The sequence below is a fragment of the Bubalus bubalis genome, chromosome 4 (assembly GCF_019923935.1).
Source record: "Bubalus bubalis isolate 160015118507 breed Murrah chromosome 4, NDDB_SH_1, whole genome shotgun sequence".
Lineage (NCBI taxonomy): Eukaryota > Metazoa > Chordata > Mammalia > Artiodactyla > Bovidae > Bubalus > Bubalus bubalis.
In genome coordinates, this window is record NC_059160.1 from 3,861,491 (window position 1) to 3,879,198 (window position 17,708).

General features: G+C 42.7%; 1 protein-coding gene across 3 annotated transcripts in view; it reads right to left on the bottom strand.

Moving 5' to 3' along the window:
* Positions 1–17,708, bottom strand: part of ATXN10 (ataxin 10) — a 144,116-nt gene that overhangs the window by 82,842 nt on the left and 43,566 nt on the right. For all 3 annotated transcript variants that reach the window (XM_025282685.3, XM_025282686.2, XM_025282687.2), the window contains exons 5-7: positions 17,056–17,214; positions 14,387–14,467; positions 5,659–5,824 (exon numbers count right to left, since the gene is read on the bottom strand). In XM_025282685.3, coding sequence (XP_025138470.1) covers positions 5,659–5,824; positions 14,387–14,467; positions 17,056–17,214 — 406 coding nt within the window. The remainder of the gene's footprint in view (positions 1–5,658; positions 5,825–14,386; positions 14,468–17,055; positions 17,215–17,708) is intronic.

The following is a 17,708-nucleotide window of genomic DNA, read 5'->3' on the forward strand; positions in this document are numbered from 1 at the left end:
AGATTGTTTTTCTAGATCATCTGGGTTCACTCTACCATTCGGTGTCTTTGAGCTATTTTACAACACTGTCAGTTGCAGAAAACTGATAATAATGCAAAGTATTCTTGTCTACAGAAATGCAGATTACTTCTGCCTGGCTGGAATGCAATTAATCACTGCCTTGTTCACTGAGCAGTTTCTGCATCTCTTTGTAAGTTCATTTCGGCATTCCTTTATCACACATAAACACGCGGCTCTTTGAATTCTTTAACAGTGGTTAGTAGCTTACCGGTTACCACCGTAAAAGGTCAGAAATACAGAAATGGATGCAAAATCATATTAAAAATTTAACATGATTTGGGTGGCATTAAAATTAGTAGAAAGGATGAGATTATTCAACAAATGGTACTGATACTATAATTAACAGATAACATTTAGGGAATATTAGCTAGGTACCAATCAGTATACCAAGTGCTTAGATGAAAATACAACTCATTTTACAGGTAAAGAAACTGGGGCACAGAGAAGGTAGGTAACTTCCAAGATCACACACCAGAAACAGAAGAAATCCAGGTTCAAACCCAGCTGTCTTTTACCAAAGAGTATATAATCTTGGAGAGTTACAAGACACAAGCAACTCATCTGAATCTACGCTGCACTTCTTACACAGAAATAAACCTTCAGATCAGATCAGATCAGATCAGTCGCTCAGTCACATCCGACTCTTTGCGACCCCATGAATCGCAGCACGCCAGGCCTCCCTGTCCATCACCAACTCCCGGAGTTCACCCAGACTCACGTCCATCGAGTCAGTGATGCCATCCAGCCATCTCATCCTCTGTCGTCCCCTTCTCCTCTTGCCCCCAATCTCTCCCAGCATCAGCGTCTTTTCCAATGAGTCAACTCTTCGCATGAGGTGGCCAAAGTACTGGAGTTTCAGCTTTAGCATCATTCCTTCCAAAGAAATCCCGGGGCTGATCTCCTTCAGAATGGACTGGTTGGATCTTCTTGCAGTCCAAGGGACTCTCAAGAGTCTTTTCCAACACCACAGTTCAAAAGCATCAATTCTTCGGCGCTCAGCTTTCTTCACAAACCAACTCTCACATCCATACATGACCACAGGAAAAACCATAGCCTTGACTAGATGAACCTTTGTTGGCAAAGTAATGTCACTGTTTTTGAATATGCTGTCTAAGTTGGTCATAACTTTCCTTCCAAGGCGTAAGCATCTTTTAATTTCATGGTGGCAGTCACCATCTGTTAGGTTAAGTAAATATGTGAACAGTGCACCGAAAGAATTAGAGTATACAGGTGTCTATTCCCACAATCTAAGTGAGGGTGATGTCACTAAACCTGTAAAAAAATTCAGAAGTCATAAGGGTAAAACTGATAAATCTAACTGAATTAAAAAACTCCCAAAAGGCTGAGACTACCATAAATAAATTCAAACAAAAATTAACTATGGGCCAAAAAAGTTTCTTCTATTAGTGACAAAACATTTAACTTTCTGAAAACGCTCATTTAAAAAAGTATCTTAAAAGGTAACCTGATGTGAAAAACAAGCTGGAAAGTAAGAGAGAAATGATACTTAGAGCAGTGAAAGGGTGCAGACACACACACTCCTGTGCACTGAGGTGTGTTCTTTAGAAATGACTCTTACAAAGTTTAAATAAACACATGTTCTGTGACTCAGCAATTCAATTACCAGGAATTTATAATCCCAGATCGACTTGCCCAAAACAGCAAAGGTATTTTTATAAGGATTTTTCACTGTTGTAATATTTATAAAGGTTTAAAAAAAAAATGTGGAAGCAACTCATATATACATCTATGGGAACAAATAAAAAAAATTCTATTGGCTCTATATAGTGTAATACTATTCAAGTATTAAAAAGAATGAGATGAATACATGTGTCCAAGGGTAAGATATATCAGAGTAAGTGAAAAAAGAAAGTTACAGGACAGAATATATAGTATTGTGTTTTAAAAAGTAACAAAAACATATAGGTGTGTATACACACAATAAAACCTTTGGAAGGGAAAAAGTATATGCTGATAAGTTTATAGAAAATAGATGGGGCCTGGGTGAAAAAGAGCAGTCCTTAACTTTGCTTCACTGCCTCTGGCCTGAATTATTTTTTCTTACAACAAAGGAAATATTATGTTGTAAGAAAGACAAGTTTCACTACAACAAGTGACAAGACTGAAACTTAAGATAAAGCAAATCTTAAAAAAATAAGCTTACAGGACTGACAAAAATACACCACATACTGGAAACAAGTAGTACACCAAAATATACCAAAGGACAGAAGCTTGTACGTTAATATGAGAACCTAGGATTATTTGTGTAAAAGAATATATGAATAAAACCTCAGAATGTCAAAGCCACATAATTATGTAAATTAACAAATGTGCGCTGTGTGCTTAGTACTCAGGCGTGTCCGACTCTTTGCGAGCCCCTGGCCTGCAGGGCTACAGGCTCCTTCGTCCGTAGGGATTCTCCAGGCAAGAATACTGGAGTGGGCTGCCATGCCCTCTTCTCAGGGATCTTCCCAACCCAGGGATCGAACCCAGGTCTCCCTCACTGCAGGCACATTCTTTACCATCTGAGCCACCATGGAAGCCTAGATGCCACAAAAACATCTCTTTTCATTCTGAGTTTTAGGTCACCGCATCATGAGAACTTGACTGGACATCTTGTCCTCAAAACATCACAGGAGGGTAAATGCAGTGGCTTGAGGCAAACTGACGGAGCAGAGTCGACGGGTGAACACACCCTGCTTTCCAAGGTGTAAGCACTTGGCATAAATACTCCCACCATGGCTGCTTTGGAACTATCAGGAGTTTAACAACCAGCTCACAAATTACTGAATATTTAATAATAACTGACTCTCAGAAGTTGGTACAGGCCAGCTCCAATACACCACGGGGTTTATGATATATTAAATACTGAGGTACGGGTCTCCTTAAAAACTACTAATGCTTTTTTTAAAAACTTTTAACTTAAAGGATAACATATATATATTAACACGCACAAGTCACGAGCATATCACTTCAGTTCAGTTGCTCAATCATGTCCGACTCTTTGCAACCCCATGGACTGCAGCAAGCCAGGCTTCCCTGTCCATCACCAACTCCCAAAGCTTTCTCAAACTCTTATCCATCGAGTCAATGATGCCATCCAACCATCTCCTCTGTTGTCCCCTTCTTCTCCTGCCTTCAATCTTTTCCAGCATCACTGTCTTTTCCAGCATCAGCTCTTTGCATCAGGTGGCCAAAGTATTGGAGCTTCAGTTTCAGCATCAGTCCTTCCAATGAATATTCAGGACTGATTTCCTTTAGGATGGACTGGTTGGATCTCCTTGCAGTCCAAGGGGACTCTCGAGAGTCTTCTCCCAACACCACAGTTCAAAAGCATCCATTCTTCAGTTCTCAGCTTTCTTTACGGTCCAAGTCTCACATCCATACATGACTACTGGAAAAACCATAACCTTGACTAGACGGATCTTTGTAGGCAAAGTAACATCTCTGCTTTTTAATATGCTGTCTATGTTGGTCATAGCTTTTCTTCCAAGGAGCAAGCATCTTTTAATTTCCTGGCTGCAGTCACCATCTGCAGTGATTCTGGAGCCCAAGAAAACAAAGTCTCTCACTGTTTCCCCATCTATTTGCCATGAAGTGATGAGACCAGATGCCATGATCTTCGTTTTTTGAATGTTGAATTTTAGGCCAGCTTTTTCGTTCTTTCACAAGAGGCTCTTTAGTTATTCTTTGCTTTCTGTCATAAGGGTGGCATCATCTGCATATCTGAGGTTATTGCTATTTCTCCTGGCAATCTTGATTCCAGCTTGTGCTTCATCCAGCCCAGCATGTCGCATGATGTACTCTACGTATAAGTTAAATAAGCAGGATGACAACACACAGCCTTGATGTACTCCTTTCCCAATTTGGAACTAGTTCGTTGTTCCATGTCTGGTTCTAACTGTTGCTTCTTGACCTGCATACAGATTTCTCAGGAGTCAGACAAGGTAGTCTGGTATTCCCATCTCTTGAAGAATCTTCCAGAGTTCCTTTTGATCCACATAGTCAAAGGCTTTAGTGTAGTCAATAAAGCAGAAGTAGATGTTTTTCTGGAATTCTCTTGCTTTTTCTATGATCCAATACATGCTGGCAATTTGAGTGTATAGATCAATGGATTTTCAAAAAGTGGACTATTTGGGCTTTCCCGAAAAAACTACAATTTTCTAGCTATTAATACGTAATAATTCCTCCCACTGTTAAAGAAAAAAGTATGAAAGATACAGCTTTTCCTAAACATCAGGTAATGTCTTCTTATAATATTGATATCATCTATATTATAAATATTCGTGCCTTGAAAAAGTTTAAAGCTGTGATGTAACAAGTACTAAGTTTTACTTCATTTTCTGTCTCCTGGAAAATTCATTTTTAAAAGTTCCTTGAAGCATAGCTCACTGCTCCTCCTGCTGGAAACTGGGGCGAATCTTTCTCCAGAAAGGAAAGTAGCCCAGGAGTAAGACTTTCCTCTCTTCTATCACAGACGTAAGAGTAAGAAATTGACTTTATCAGCGAGACCCAACATGGCCTGTGTGACACAGCACAGCAAGTCCACAGCAAAGCAACTTTGAAAAAGGTTATTTTCACAAAGAAGGAAATGCACTTGCACGGCAGAAGGGGCACAATCACAGCTGACATTTACTATGGGAGTGAACAGGTGCACAACCCCACACACAACTCTCAAGGCAATGCTGTGGGTTGGGGTCCACCTGCCCACCTTCCCATCCAGAGACGGCAAATGGACGACAGCACTGATCGTGATGCACAGACTTAAGGACAACTCAGATGTCCAACTATGACCAAGTCTTCACACAGCACGCTCTACCAGCGTTTTACGACGTTCATTACGCATGCTTGCTTTATGCATTCAGCAGGCATGCGCTAAGTGCCTCCTCTGTGCATGGTTCTAGGAACATTACCGTCCAAACCTCTGCCCTCATGCAGCTTTTTCACACTCAGGAGAAGGAAAAACAGGAACTTACAAACAGGCAGTGTAAAATGATCTCTCTATGAACACCTGTGTGTGTGTGTGTGTGTGTGTGTGTGTGCACGCATGCACATATTGGTGTTGACTGCCTAGAAGATACATTAATTACAGCTTAAGTCATTAGCTCAGGATGGTAAGAATAAGGGCACTGCTTTCACTAATCTGTATTTTCATAACTGTTCTAAAATAAGAATACTGTCTCAGCTTGGGCAGCTGTAACAAAATACCAGACAGGGTAGCTCATAAACAACATTTATTTCTCTCAGTTCCGGAAGCTGGAAGTTCAAGATCATGGTGTCAGCCCAGCTGGGTTCTAGGAGGGCCCTCTTCAGGGCTGCAGAGGGCCGACTTCTCGCTGTGGCCTTATGTAGTGGAAGGGGCACGGACACTTTCCGGGGTATCTTCTACAACCTCATCCGTGAGGCCCTCATGACCCAACTGCCTCCCAAAGGCCCTCCTCCTGCCACCATCACCCTGCGCACCAGGTTCTGACCAGGAACTTCAGAGGAGGTCCAGCCACAAACATTCAGTCCCCAGCAGGTATGTTACTTAAATAATACTTAAAGTTTTCGTCACCAAGGACCTGGCTGAGTCAGAAAACCTCTCTGTTCACTCACCTCATCATCGGCGTGCTGTTCAGAGGTCAGTTTCAGCACAATCTTGCACTGATCCACAAAAGTGCTTGCGATCAACTCAGCATGGCTCAAAAACACAGGGGCATCATCCTTGGTCAGTGGCTCGTCACCCACTATTTTGGCGATCATAAGGTCCAACAATGTAACCCTGTAAAACAGAGATGCTTACATGAATATGTAATACTGAAATTGTGGAATACTAAAAATATTTAGAGACCATTTTAAGAGAGTACTTTTATTTTGAAATTCCTAACTTATTTCTAATGTCTACTTAGGGAAAACATATTTTTTGTGAATACAATTCATCAATTACCTATTTTTCAAAATTTTGATTTCTTTGCTGTGACTAAGCTACAGAAATAAGCACCTTGTCATATCCATTACTTTGAGCTGTGAAATAAAATTCCACATTTTAATAATGCTGTCAAGGTAAGTTATACATCACCTACTGTGACAAGGGCAAAGTGAAGTGGGCTAACTTTTATTCACTACTTTCAGTTCAGTTCAGTTCAGTTGCTCAGTCGTGTCCGACTCTTTGCGACCCCATGAATCACAGGACGCCAGGCTTCCCTGTCCATCACCAACTCCTGGAGTTTACCCAAACTCATGTCCATCGAGTCGGTGATGCCAACCAGCCATCTCATCCTCTGTTGTCCCCTTCTCCTCCTGCCCCCAATCCCTCCCAGCATCAGGGTCTTTTCTAATGAGTCAACTCTTCGCATGAGGTGGCCAAAGTACTGGAGTTTCAGCTTTAGCATAAGTCCTTGCGATGAACACCCAGGACTGATCTCCTTTAAGATGGACTGGTTGGATCTTCTTGCAGTCCAAGGGACTCTCACAAGAGTCTTCTCCAACACCACAGTTCAAAAGCATCAATTCTTCGGCGCTCAGCTTTCTTCACAGTCCAACTCTCACATCCATACATGACCACAGGAAAAACCATAGCCTTGACTAGATGGACCTTTGTTGCCAAAGTAATGTCTCTGCTTTTGAATATGCTATCTGGGTTGGTCATAACTTTCCTTCCAAGGAGTAAGCGTCTTTTAATTTCATGGCTGCAGTCACCATCTGCAGTGATTTTGGAGCCCCAAAAAATAACGTCTGACACCGTTTCCACTGTTCCCCCATCTATTTTCCATGAACTGATTGGACCAGACGCCATGATCTTCGTTTTGTTGAGCTTTAAGCCAACTTTTTCACTCTCCTCTTTCACTTTCATCAAGAGGCTCTTTAGTTCTTCTTCACTTTCTGCCATGAGGGTGGTGTCAACTGCATATCTGAGGATATTGATATTTCTCCCGGCAATCTTGATTCCAGCTTGTGCTTCTTCCAGCCCAGTGTTTCTCATGATGTACTCTGAATAGAAGTTAAATAAACAGGGTGACAATATACAGCCTTGACATACTCCTTTTCCTATTTGGAACCAGTCTGTTGTTCCATGTCCAGTTCTAACTGTTGCTTCCTGACCTGCATACAGGTTTCTCAAGAGGCAGGTCAGGTGGTCTGGTATTCCCATCTCTTGAAGAATTTTCCACAGTTTATTGTGATCCACATAGTCAAAGGCTTTGGCATAGTCGATAAAGCAGAAATAGATGTTTTTCTGGAACTTTCTTGCTTTTTCCATGATCCAGCGGATGTTGGCAATTTGATCTCTGTTTCCTCTGCCTTTTCTAAAACCAGCTTGAACATCAGGAAGTTCACGGTTCACATATTGCTGAAGCCTGGCTTGGAGAATTTTGAGCATCACTTTACTAGTGTGTGAGGTGAGTGCAATTGTGTGGTAGTTTGAGCATTCTTTGGCATTGCCTTTCTTTGGGATTGGAATGAAAACTGACCTTTTCCAGTCCTGTGGCCACTGTTGAGTTTTCCAAATTTGCTGGCATATTGAGTGCAGCACTTTCACAGCATCATCTTTCAGGATTTGAAATAGCTCAACTGGAATTCCATCACCTCCACTAGCTTTGTTCGTAGCGATGCTTTCTAAGGCCCACTTGACTTCACATTCCAGGATGTCTGGCTCTAGGTGAGTGATCACACCATCGTGATGATCTGGGTCGTGAAGATCTTTTTTGTACAGTTCTTCTGTGTATTCTTGCCACCTCTTCTTGATATCTTCTGCTTCTGTTAGGTCTATACCATTTCTGTCCTTTATTGAGCCCATCTTTGCATGAAATGTTCCCTTGGTATCTCTAATTTTCTTGAAGAGATCTCTAGTCTTTCCCATTCTGTTGTTTTCCTCTATGTCTTTGCACTGATCGCTGAGGAAGGCTTTCTTATCTCAGCTTGCTATTCTTTGGAACTCTGCATTCAAATGGGTATATCTTTCCTTTTCTCCTTCGCTTTTCGCTTCTGTTCTTTTCACAGCTATTTGTAAGGCCTCTTCAGAAACATCATTAGTCTGTGAAAATCAGCCACAGAGCTTAGCGCTTTTCAAAACTCCTAAGACTTCACATTTCTTACAGCAGTTATTAATCCAAAATAAAACAAACAATCCCCTCAACTGAGCACAGAAGAACAATGAATAGTTCAGTATGCGTTCAGATACATCTGTTTTCTCTAATTCACATACAATCCTTAAAGACAACAGGGTGCTCCGCCCACAAAGCCAGGCCTCCCACCTTCCCTGAGCAGGACGACCTCCGAGAGGCCAGAGAAGAGGCCACACAGGACGTGTGATTCAAGAGGAACTTGAAGGTCTGCCCGAAAGACATTCCCTGTAAGTTGGGATAACGTGGCAGGTATTACCAGTCTAAGAAGGCATGATCCCTAGCTTTAGGGAATTGAGCACCCAGGGGACGATCACCCAGAACAAGGTGAAGAGGAATGAGGAACAGACAGACAGGTCCTAACTGGGGGCAAGGACCAACACCACGCAGATGCTGAAGGAGGGAGAAGCAGATCCTGAAGAGCTGGGTGGGGTCAGGACAGAGGCAGGCCACAGGGCGGTGGTAATCGAGGTGACCCAGGAACCGCAGGAAGGCCCTGGGGTCCCAGGAGCCCCGCTGAGGGGGGGCTGCCGGCAGGTGAATGCAGACCTGCTGGCTGCCTCACACAGCAGGCCGAGGCAGCGGTGCTCCCGGGCGTCTCCTCTGCTCAGGAGAGGCGCCTCTCCATTCTATTAGGTGATCCTGAGATGGGAGAGCTAAGAGACAGGAAGGAAGAGATAGGAAGAGCTAAGATTTTGAACGAAACAAATCAGGGGTGAATCTTTAAAATATAAAGATACACACCAAGCTTGAGAAGTACCTGGGAATAAATTATACTTCATTCAATGATCCTCCTTATATTAAGTCATCTAGCAATAAAAACTTTTAAGGGCTCCCACTGTCGGGGAGTGGGTCTAAAAACTTTACTCTGGAAGATGGGGTCCTCCCACCTGGAGTTCCCACCGAACTCTCTAACTCCGTCTGCTTCTGGCCACCATCCAAATCATCCTTCTTAGGGATTTTCTGGCGGTCCATGGTTAGGACTCCCCGCTTTCACTGCCGAGAGTCTGGGTACAAACCCCGATTGGGGAACTAAGATCCCACAAGCCACGCGGTGCAGCCAAGAAAAACAAAAACAAACAGACAAACAAAAAGAAAAAAAAATCGCGTCTTTCTCATAAAATAAAGGAATTACACACAGGACCACAACTTGAGTAGGAAATTTTTTTTCAGAGGCATTTATTTTGATTGTGCACTGCATTTGCCAGCCCCATCTCTATGCCAGAAAACGCGTGTGTGTTGGGAAGTACTGCCGAGTCAGGGGAAATGGGACAATGGGGAATGTCTTGTTTCTTGCAGTTGCGGGGGAACCCCACACTAAACACTTCCTTGAAAACATGACGGAGCGCGAGTGGTCTAAGAGATCCATTCACCCAGTAGTGGAGGCTGCAAAACCAGAAAGACCCAGCCAGAGGCCAGAGACCGGCTGTCCACAGCCATCACAACACCTCAGTCTCACTTCCTGCAACCCGGAAATCAGCACGGGAGCTGCCTCGGGGCCCTCAGACACAACCCGAAACTCATCCCTTGATCGCTGGCTATCATGAGCTGTCTACTTCTAATTCACTTCTGATAGTTACATACTCTGTCCTCAAAATGAGGAGTCCTGCTTCATAAAAAAAAAACCGATAGCAATGCATATGGGAACGATTTTACGGAAAAAATCTACAGCAAGGTTCATACTTTAAAGTTATGCTTCAATTGAGGCAGTCTACGGTCTCAAGAGCTCGTGCTTGCACTGTCCTAAAACGGGTAGGTTATGAGAGGACTGGAGTGACGGGGCAAAGGATAAGGGGAAAAAACGAGAGAGGGAGTCTTACAAGCATTCTGGGGAAGAAATGATATCTTACAATTCTGAAAATAAAATATCCGTAATTCAAAGACTGACATCTCCAACAAATTCTCAATTTATATTTGAACTACTCCACCTGTATGATGTATTGAATGGCATGCCACAAAGGCCAAAACTTTCATTAACCTGGACAACAGGCTAACCAAGATATAGGCTGTTGCTGGATTAATCTCATTAATCCCGTCAAAAATTACATACATGAGAAGCTAGTGCATTACAGGGAAAATGAGCAATGACTCTGGCATCAGACATACTGAGTTCAAATACCACCTCAGCCACTTTTGTAACCCAGGGCAAACACCTTAACCTTAAAAGTCTCAGATACCTGATGTGAAAAAATGGCAAGAATAAAACTATTTCAGAAGGTCTCTCTGAGGATTAAAGGACAATGGTTGCATGCTGCCTCCATACACACGAGTGACGCTACCTGGAGGAAAAAGGCAAGCTCGCTAGAGTAGCAGTAGTAATAGAAATATGCACGCAGAAACACCAACTCACTTTCACTGAGCGATGACTGCATGCCAGCACTGAGAGCTTCATGCAGATTGTAGTTGGTAACCACAACGATTTCATGGGTGCCTACCGTCACTACCCTCATTTTACAGAGGAAACAGGGTTCCAAGAGGTGACTTATCCAAAGCAGAGAGCAACATAACCAGCACAACTGGCCTCCGCTCTTCTGTCCTGTGCTATACAGATTATAACTCTGCAGACAGCTTTGCTGAAGCGCCGATACTTTGGTCACGTGATGTGAAGAGCTGACTCACTGGAAAAAGACCCTGATGCTGGGGAAGACTGAAGGCAAAAGGAGAAGGGGGTGGCAGAGAATGAGATGGTTCAACAGAATCACTGACTCGTGGACACGAGTTTCACCATCTAGGAGATGGTGCAGGACAGGGAAGCCTGGTGTGCTGTAGTCCATGGGGTCGCAAAGAGTCAGACACAACTAAGCAACTGAAAAACAACACAACACAGATTTAAACGTGGTAGCTACACAAGCCGGTGTCTAGGAGCAGCTAGTTTAACTCAGTATCACTCCAGTTCACTGGGAAGGGGGACGAGAAAGTTGCACAAACACAGGCACTCATTTCTGCATAATCACACTCTGTGAGTTGATTTTAACCCTGTATCCAAAATATCTTCACCCAGTAATCAGCCCAAATAAACTACCAGGGTGAGGGAGTCAACTCCCCATGACAACCGTAGAACCAGCACAAGAAAACTTCGCCTCCCGCTTACACACCCACGCTGGGGGCAGGGAGGGGCACCGTTCACCCTCAGGCCCTAGGGACCACGAGCAGGGTCTTAATGAACACCATGCCTGCTTCACTGACTGAGCCCCCCCTGGTTTTTAATCTAACAGCCCCCAGCCCGACTGGATTCTCTAGCTCAGCAGCTTGGGGTCACAGCCTGGGCATTCCTCAATAGACCCTGTTGTGTGTTCCCAGCTGAGACGCCACAAGTGCCCCAGAAATCTCCAGTGCAGTCCCTCCTCTGAACCCCAGGACACGGAACGTGTCCTATCTTCTCAGTTCTCACAGGGCGGCGTGGAGCACCACTCCAGAAGCAAGGGGCAAAGTTAATTTCATCAAACACCCCCGCTGAGAAAACCATGTCTTTTCAGTTCTGTTGGCCTGTCAGCACGGCACTCTGAAGAATCACCCATCATTGCCCAAAACGAGTCACCAGGGAACCCAGCAGCCTCCACTTCTCCACAGAGCTCTGAGCGCTCCTCCTCCTGCCCCCATCCCCTCCTCCTGTCACTGAGCAAAGACAAGCCGCCAGGCCCAGCAGTTCCCGCAGTGAGCTTCACCCGAACCGGCTGAGCCACGCCAGGCCCCTGGCAGCAAAACGCGTCCTCCTGGTGGATGGGGTCATCTGTGGTCCACAGTATCAACAGAGTCGGCATCCTGAAGAGATGCTTCAGTAAGTATTTGGTATCCGTAGAGTTTCTCATTCCAGTAAAGTTCTAGTACTGATTCTGGCAGGTGTTAAGAATAGAGAACTCACAAGATTCAATCTTTGTCCTTGAAGAATACATATTCCAGCAGAAAAGCAAATAATCATGATAGATGTGCAGGTGAGGATGCAAATAAGTTTGCCCGAGCAACTCAGGAGAGCGAAGGGAACGCCGGCAGTACCTGCAAAGGCCCACGTGGACATGGAATTTTTCAGTAAACAGGCACCACCACACGACACCATCTGCAGGCGGCTGAATCTGAGGATGTGGAGGACCCTCAGATGCAGAGGCCGGTTGTAAGTTACACTCGGGTTTCCCACTGCACTGCTGGTCAGCACTGCTAAACCCTCGAGTTGCTCAAGCGTCAACCATACTTAGAGGAATCAAATTCACAGCAACAGAAAGTAGCACAGTGGTTTCCAGGGGCTGGGGGAGGGGTAAATGGGCAGCTGCTTAATGGGTAGACTTCTCTTTTGTTTAATTTTTGTCTGCATCAGGTGTCAGCTGTGTTCTCGGGTTCTTCCTTGCAGCGTGCAGGCTCTCAGGTTGCCCTGTGGCACAAGAGATCTTGGTTCCCCAACCAGGGATCGAACCTGCGTCCCCAGCACTGCAAGGCAGATTCTTGAACACCAGGCCCCCAAGGAAGTTCCCAGTTTCAATGGTACAAGAGGAAACAGTTCTGGAGACGAGCTGCACAGCAATGTGACTACACTTAAACTACCGAACTGCACGTTTTTAAAAGGTCACAATATTAACTTCTGTATTAAGTGTATTTTATCACAGTTTTAAAATACACTAAAGCCGATGTCTAGTCAAAGGTGGTATGTAAACCAGAGCTGTGACACGAGTGAATTCGCCACATACTGAAATGGTCTAGGTGGTCAGGCTTACTGACCAAGGGAAACAGGAGTGGAGGCGGCGGTGGGGGGAGAGCACTGAGGTTTCCCATCCAGCGAGTGATGTTACAGTAACAAATACACCAGTGAGAAAATCCCATCAGTCACACAAGCTTTCATTCAAAAACTTGTCTAGCACCTATCATGTGCCAAGCACTGGTCAGGAAACACGGACAGCACAGAATAAAAAGGACCAAATCCTGGCCCTCACACTGACAATCCAATGCTACTGTCGCACACTAGCCAGCAAGTGTGTGAGCAATAGAAGTACTTCTCCTTTGCAAGAAAAATAACGGGGCAGGGGAGCTGACGTCTGAGCAAGAAATCTGTACGACGCTGCGAAGCAGGGGCTGCAGTTTCTATAATAAAAATGGGAAATGTTTGGTCCATCATCTTCATTGGGTTAGGAAATGGATCAGTTAACAAAAGATCATTTGATAGGAACATGTAAATAACAAGCTTGGATACTGAAATACAATGAAACTGTGTGTTCTTGTTTTCGGATGTTCCTCACTGCAGAGCAATGTACTAATTTATAGCACTGTTCGTCACATTACTTATTTTAATTATTTTTCTGCAGGAAAAGTATGCATATGTGGTGGGGGGGTACTGGATTTATAAATATGGCATTTAAATGTATTTTAAAAGCATGAACTTTTCCTTTTTGTTAAAGATATTAAAGAACAAAAAAACACTACTTAACAGGACTACAAAGAAGTGCATGAAGATTAACTGTTGGAACCCAAATGCACTGAAAGAATTTCAAAACCACGGCAATTATAAAAATTGTGACTATAATCAAAAGATTAACATTTTTTAAGGTTTTTGATCATTAGATCTGTGATTTCTGAGTAAGTTTTATTTTCCTAAGGCAACATTTCCAATCAGGTTAGGAAAAACATACGCTTTGGGGATGGACAGAGTCCTAGATCATTTTACTCGCTCCTCTGATTTTACAGGCCAGGAAACTGAAAGCGAGGTGAAAGACCTGGCCGAGGTGACCCAGACAACAGGGCGCAGGGCCAAGGTGTCACGGTCTCTGGGCTCCGCGGGCACGGCCCCTCCCACTACACGGCAGTGAAGGTCGAAGACACGTATTGATTTTCTTTCATTCTAAAGCACACACTGGAAAACTGCAAATCTACAAAGTGGATCCCGAATCCTGACAACAGGGATGTGAACAAATGAGCACATTCCATCTACAGAGCTCTAATACGCAGATGCTGGAATTACTTTTATAAACGTGAAGGACAAGCCTAACATTTTGTTCTCAACGTTTTTCGATACGGCTTTACTGAATAATGGCGCCAACCTGGATTCTGCAACGCTCGGTAAATCGCTGCTGTTGTGGCTGAGCTGTAATGTTAACCAACCAATTTAAAACCATTACCGACACAGAAACATGTATTTAGAGATTTTGTGCCAACTAAGAAACCACACAGTTTTTCAGTCATGTGTACAGGATACTCTATATGGAATGCTAAATTCTCAAAACCACACTGGTTTTTGGGGTTACCTTTCTTGATTGCTCATTTTGGCATACATGGCTTTAACCAATTCCGGGCTCTTCAGAAAATGGTCTGTAATAATCAAGAACCTAAGAGAAAAGGAGGAAAGGGTTAGGTTACTAGAAACATAGTAAAACAAACAAGGCCTTATCTACTTTATAGGCATGGTTTACGCATAAAGTACTCCTGTTGAATTTCTGATTAGCTTCAATTAATCTTCAAATGTTTTAAGAGGGTCACATACTATTTTTCCATTAGCAGTGAAAAGACAATAAAAACCCTCAAAATATTTTTCTCCGATTTTACTTCTAAAAAATGTATCACAGTGATTCAAATTTATTCAATTCAAGCAAAGGGCCTACCATACTTTTTACTAATATCTAAGTTATGAAAGGAAAAAGTTCACTATAGTTTAAATGATAAAATGAAATTTAGCTACAAGCTCAGGTATAACAAAACACATTAAATTCTTTGAGTCAAAACTGTAGTGTTAAGATTAATCAGAGAAATAGACATGTCCTACTTTTTCCTGAAACACATGCCGCCAACAGCCACGAATACTGGCTTGACTGTCTACTCCTGAAGCGCTCTCCAGTTACCACAAAAACATCCTCACTGTCAAGCAACGCACGCATCGAGACTCAGAGATCAACCTGGGGAAGCCCTGAGGCAAAGATTATAAGCACACTTCTTCAAAGCACTGCTGTGACAACTAGAAAGGCTGGGGAGCACTGTTAACTCTGAACCGTATTCACCAGAGGGCATCTGAAGACGTAAAAACTAAGGAATATACTGCTCTTAGCCAAGGTTAGTACTAAGCATGACAGTAAAGCATTAACTATACTGACAAACACAGTTTAATCGCTTCTTAGTAAATAACATAATAAAAGTGTACCTTTTAAGTATGATAGTCAAATGAAACATATTAACTACCATAACATAGCATTACTTCATATAAAAACAAAACTGAAACACATATTCTATTTCTCCTATAACCTTTCAAATAACTGAACAACACTGATACAAAATATTTCTAACAATAATGAATAATATTCAAGATTCTCAATTTTCACATCAACTTTGGTAGGTCATCTAAGTGTGACAATAGAAGTTCAGCCTATCAAACCAGGTATACACAACTGTGATCCTGAAGGTCATTCATAAACCAACTACTTGGAGCTCAAAACATCTTCCCTCAAGAACTTTCATTCAAAAATGCAATGTTCCAAATACTGTGTGTAAGGGGCTAGGTCCCAGCCCCAACTCCAAACTCTAACAGTGAAGAAAGACACGTGCACAGATAGGTAATTAGAGAAAAATGCCTTCAGTGGAACACACAGACACGCATCACAGAAACAGCAGAGCTCATCTAACAAGAGGGCTGGGGCAGGGGGCGGGGCGGTGGGGCGGGAGGTGATGGATGGTGCAGGAAAATCAAGAGTCGGCGAATCCCTAGTTGAAGAGGGAAGGAAAAGCATTTAAATTAGAGGTGACAAAAAAGGACTTGAAAAGGCAACATGAAGGAAAGAAGAGCAGTGTGCTCTTGCTGTTGTTAAGTCACTAAGTCGTGTCCAACTCTGTGACCCCATGGGCTGTAGCCCACCAGGCTCCTCTGTCCATGGAATTCTCCAGGAAACAACACTGGAGTGAGGTGCCATTTCCTCCTCCAGGGAATCTTTCCAAACCAGGCATCAACCCCATGTCTCCTGAATCACAGGCAGATTCTTTCACCACTGAGCCATCCGGGAAGCCCCATTTTCACTGCAGAACTATTTAAAGGATAACAACTGTCACTCATAATTTATCAATACAAATACAGGCAGAAAAAAGTATTCTGTCTGGACATCCATACAGACAACTGGAATTCTGTGCTACATTACCTTATGGTATATAACACTGAATGTCATAATCCCGGCTGCAAATAATATTATACACACAAAGCAATGGAGATGGAATGCCAGTGGGACGCAGGTTTTTTTCTGACAACTCAAAAGTGGTCATTTAAACAGTTGTCAATTACCTGTTAAGTTTTTATCATGTTAGCTGCTGGGCCTGTTTTTCTAAATATGATATCACCCTCTGTTCCAGGGCACTGCACAAAGTCACAAGTAAATTCTCAACTTTCACTCAGATTTCATCGCACTGCCTTTCTGACCCAATACCTGCTCCAGGGAAGAACCAAAGATAAAGACCTTCATAACCAGAAGAGATCCAATCGTGGTTAACATATTCTAAGTGACAAAATTCAAATTTGTGATTAAATTATTTTACAGAATTACTATTTCTGTAAATGCAAAAATTTTGTGGTAATATTTTATGAGGAAGGTGGGGTCCCACTAATCTGCAACATAAAATGCCACAAAGACATTTTACAGCCTGTAACTAATACTCCAACTTTATGGAAAAACAGAACAAATTACCTTGGTAGAGGATCAAAAATACACTCCATCCAAAGCAGAAGTCCAAGTAGAAAGGGCATTAGAGAAAGACATATTTACTTTACAAACAAAAAGGGCTAAAAATGGATCCATTCCTAAGGCTTTTCTTGTTTTTTCAACATATGTTTAACTCTAACTTCTTGTTCAATTGTTGTAATTCAAGCTTTTACTCAGAACCTTTACCAGGAAAGTGACACCAGCATGTCCTTAAGCAGTCGCATGTCTAACAGGACACTTACGGCCATTCCGACTCAGGCTGCTTTTGGTGAGCTTCTACAACATCAATCGCAATATTGAGGTTTTCTTCCAGCTCCTTCATTCTTTCAGAATTCAGGGATGTGAACAAAATCATTGACGAGTAGGCAACAATTTTTCTGTCTGGATGATTTAGGCAAGATCTTCCAAATAAAGAAATCAGGATGTTAGCCCAATGATAAAATATGACAACTCATAAATGACAATAATACAACTAACAAATTCAGTATACATTGACATTTCTAAGGATTTAACAAAGAATCACATCTTTGAAACATTATTTCTGGCAAAAATAGCAAATATAAAATCAGTCACAAAACAAAGTATTTGATATGAAAGCTGCAGTTGGCTCAGAAGCAAAAAGCAAGTAACATCTGCTTAAAGAAAAAAATAAAGTGATTACATTTATAGAGCATTGAAACGCTCATTCTTATTAGAAAGAAAAATTAAGAGGCAAAAAAAGATACTTCCAAGACTATAGGCATTTCTTTAACAGTTTGAGGGACAGAATGTGCCAGGGAAAGATGATATATGGAGAACCTGGGAGTCAAAAGCCTCAGGATAACTCCTGGTTCCTCCATTTATCAGCTGTGTGACCTTAAAAGGTCACTACATTAACAGCTGTCAATTCTATTAC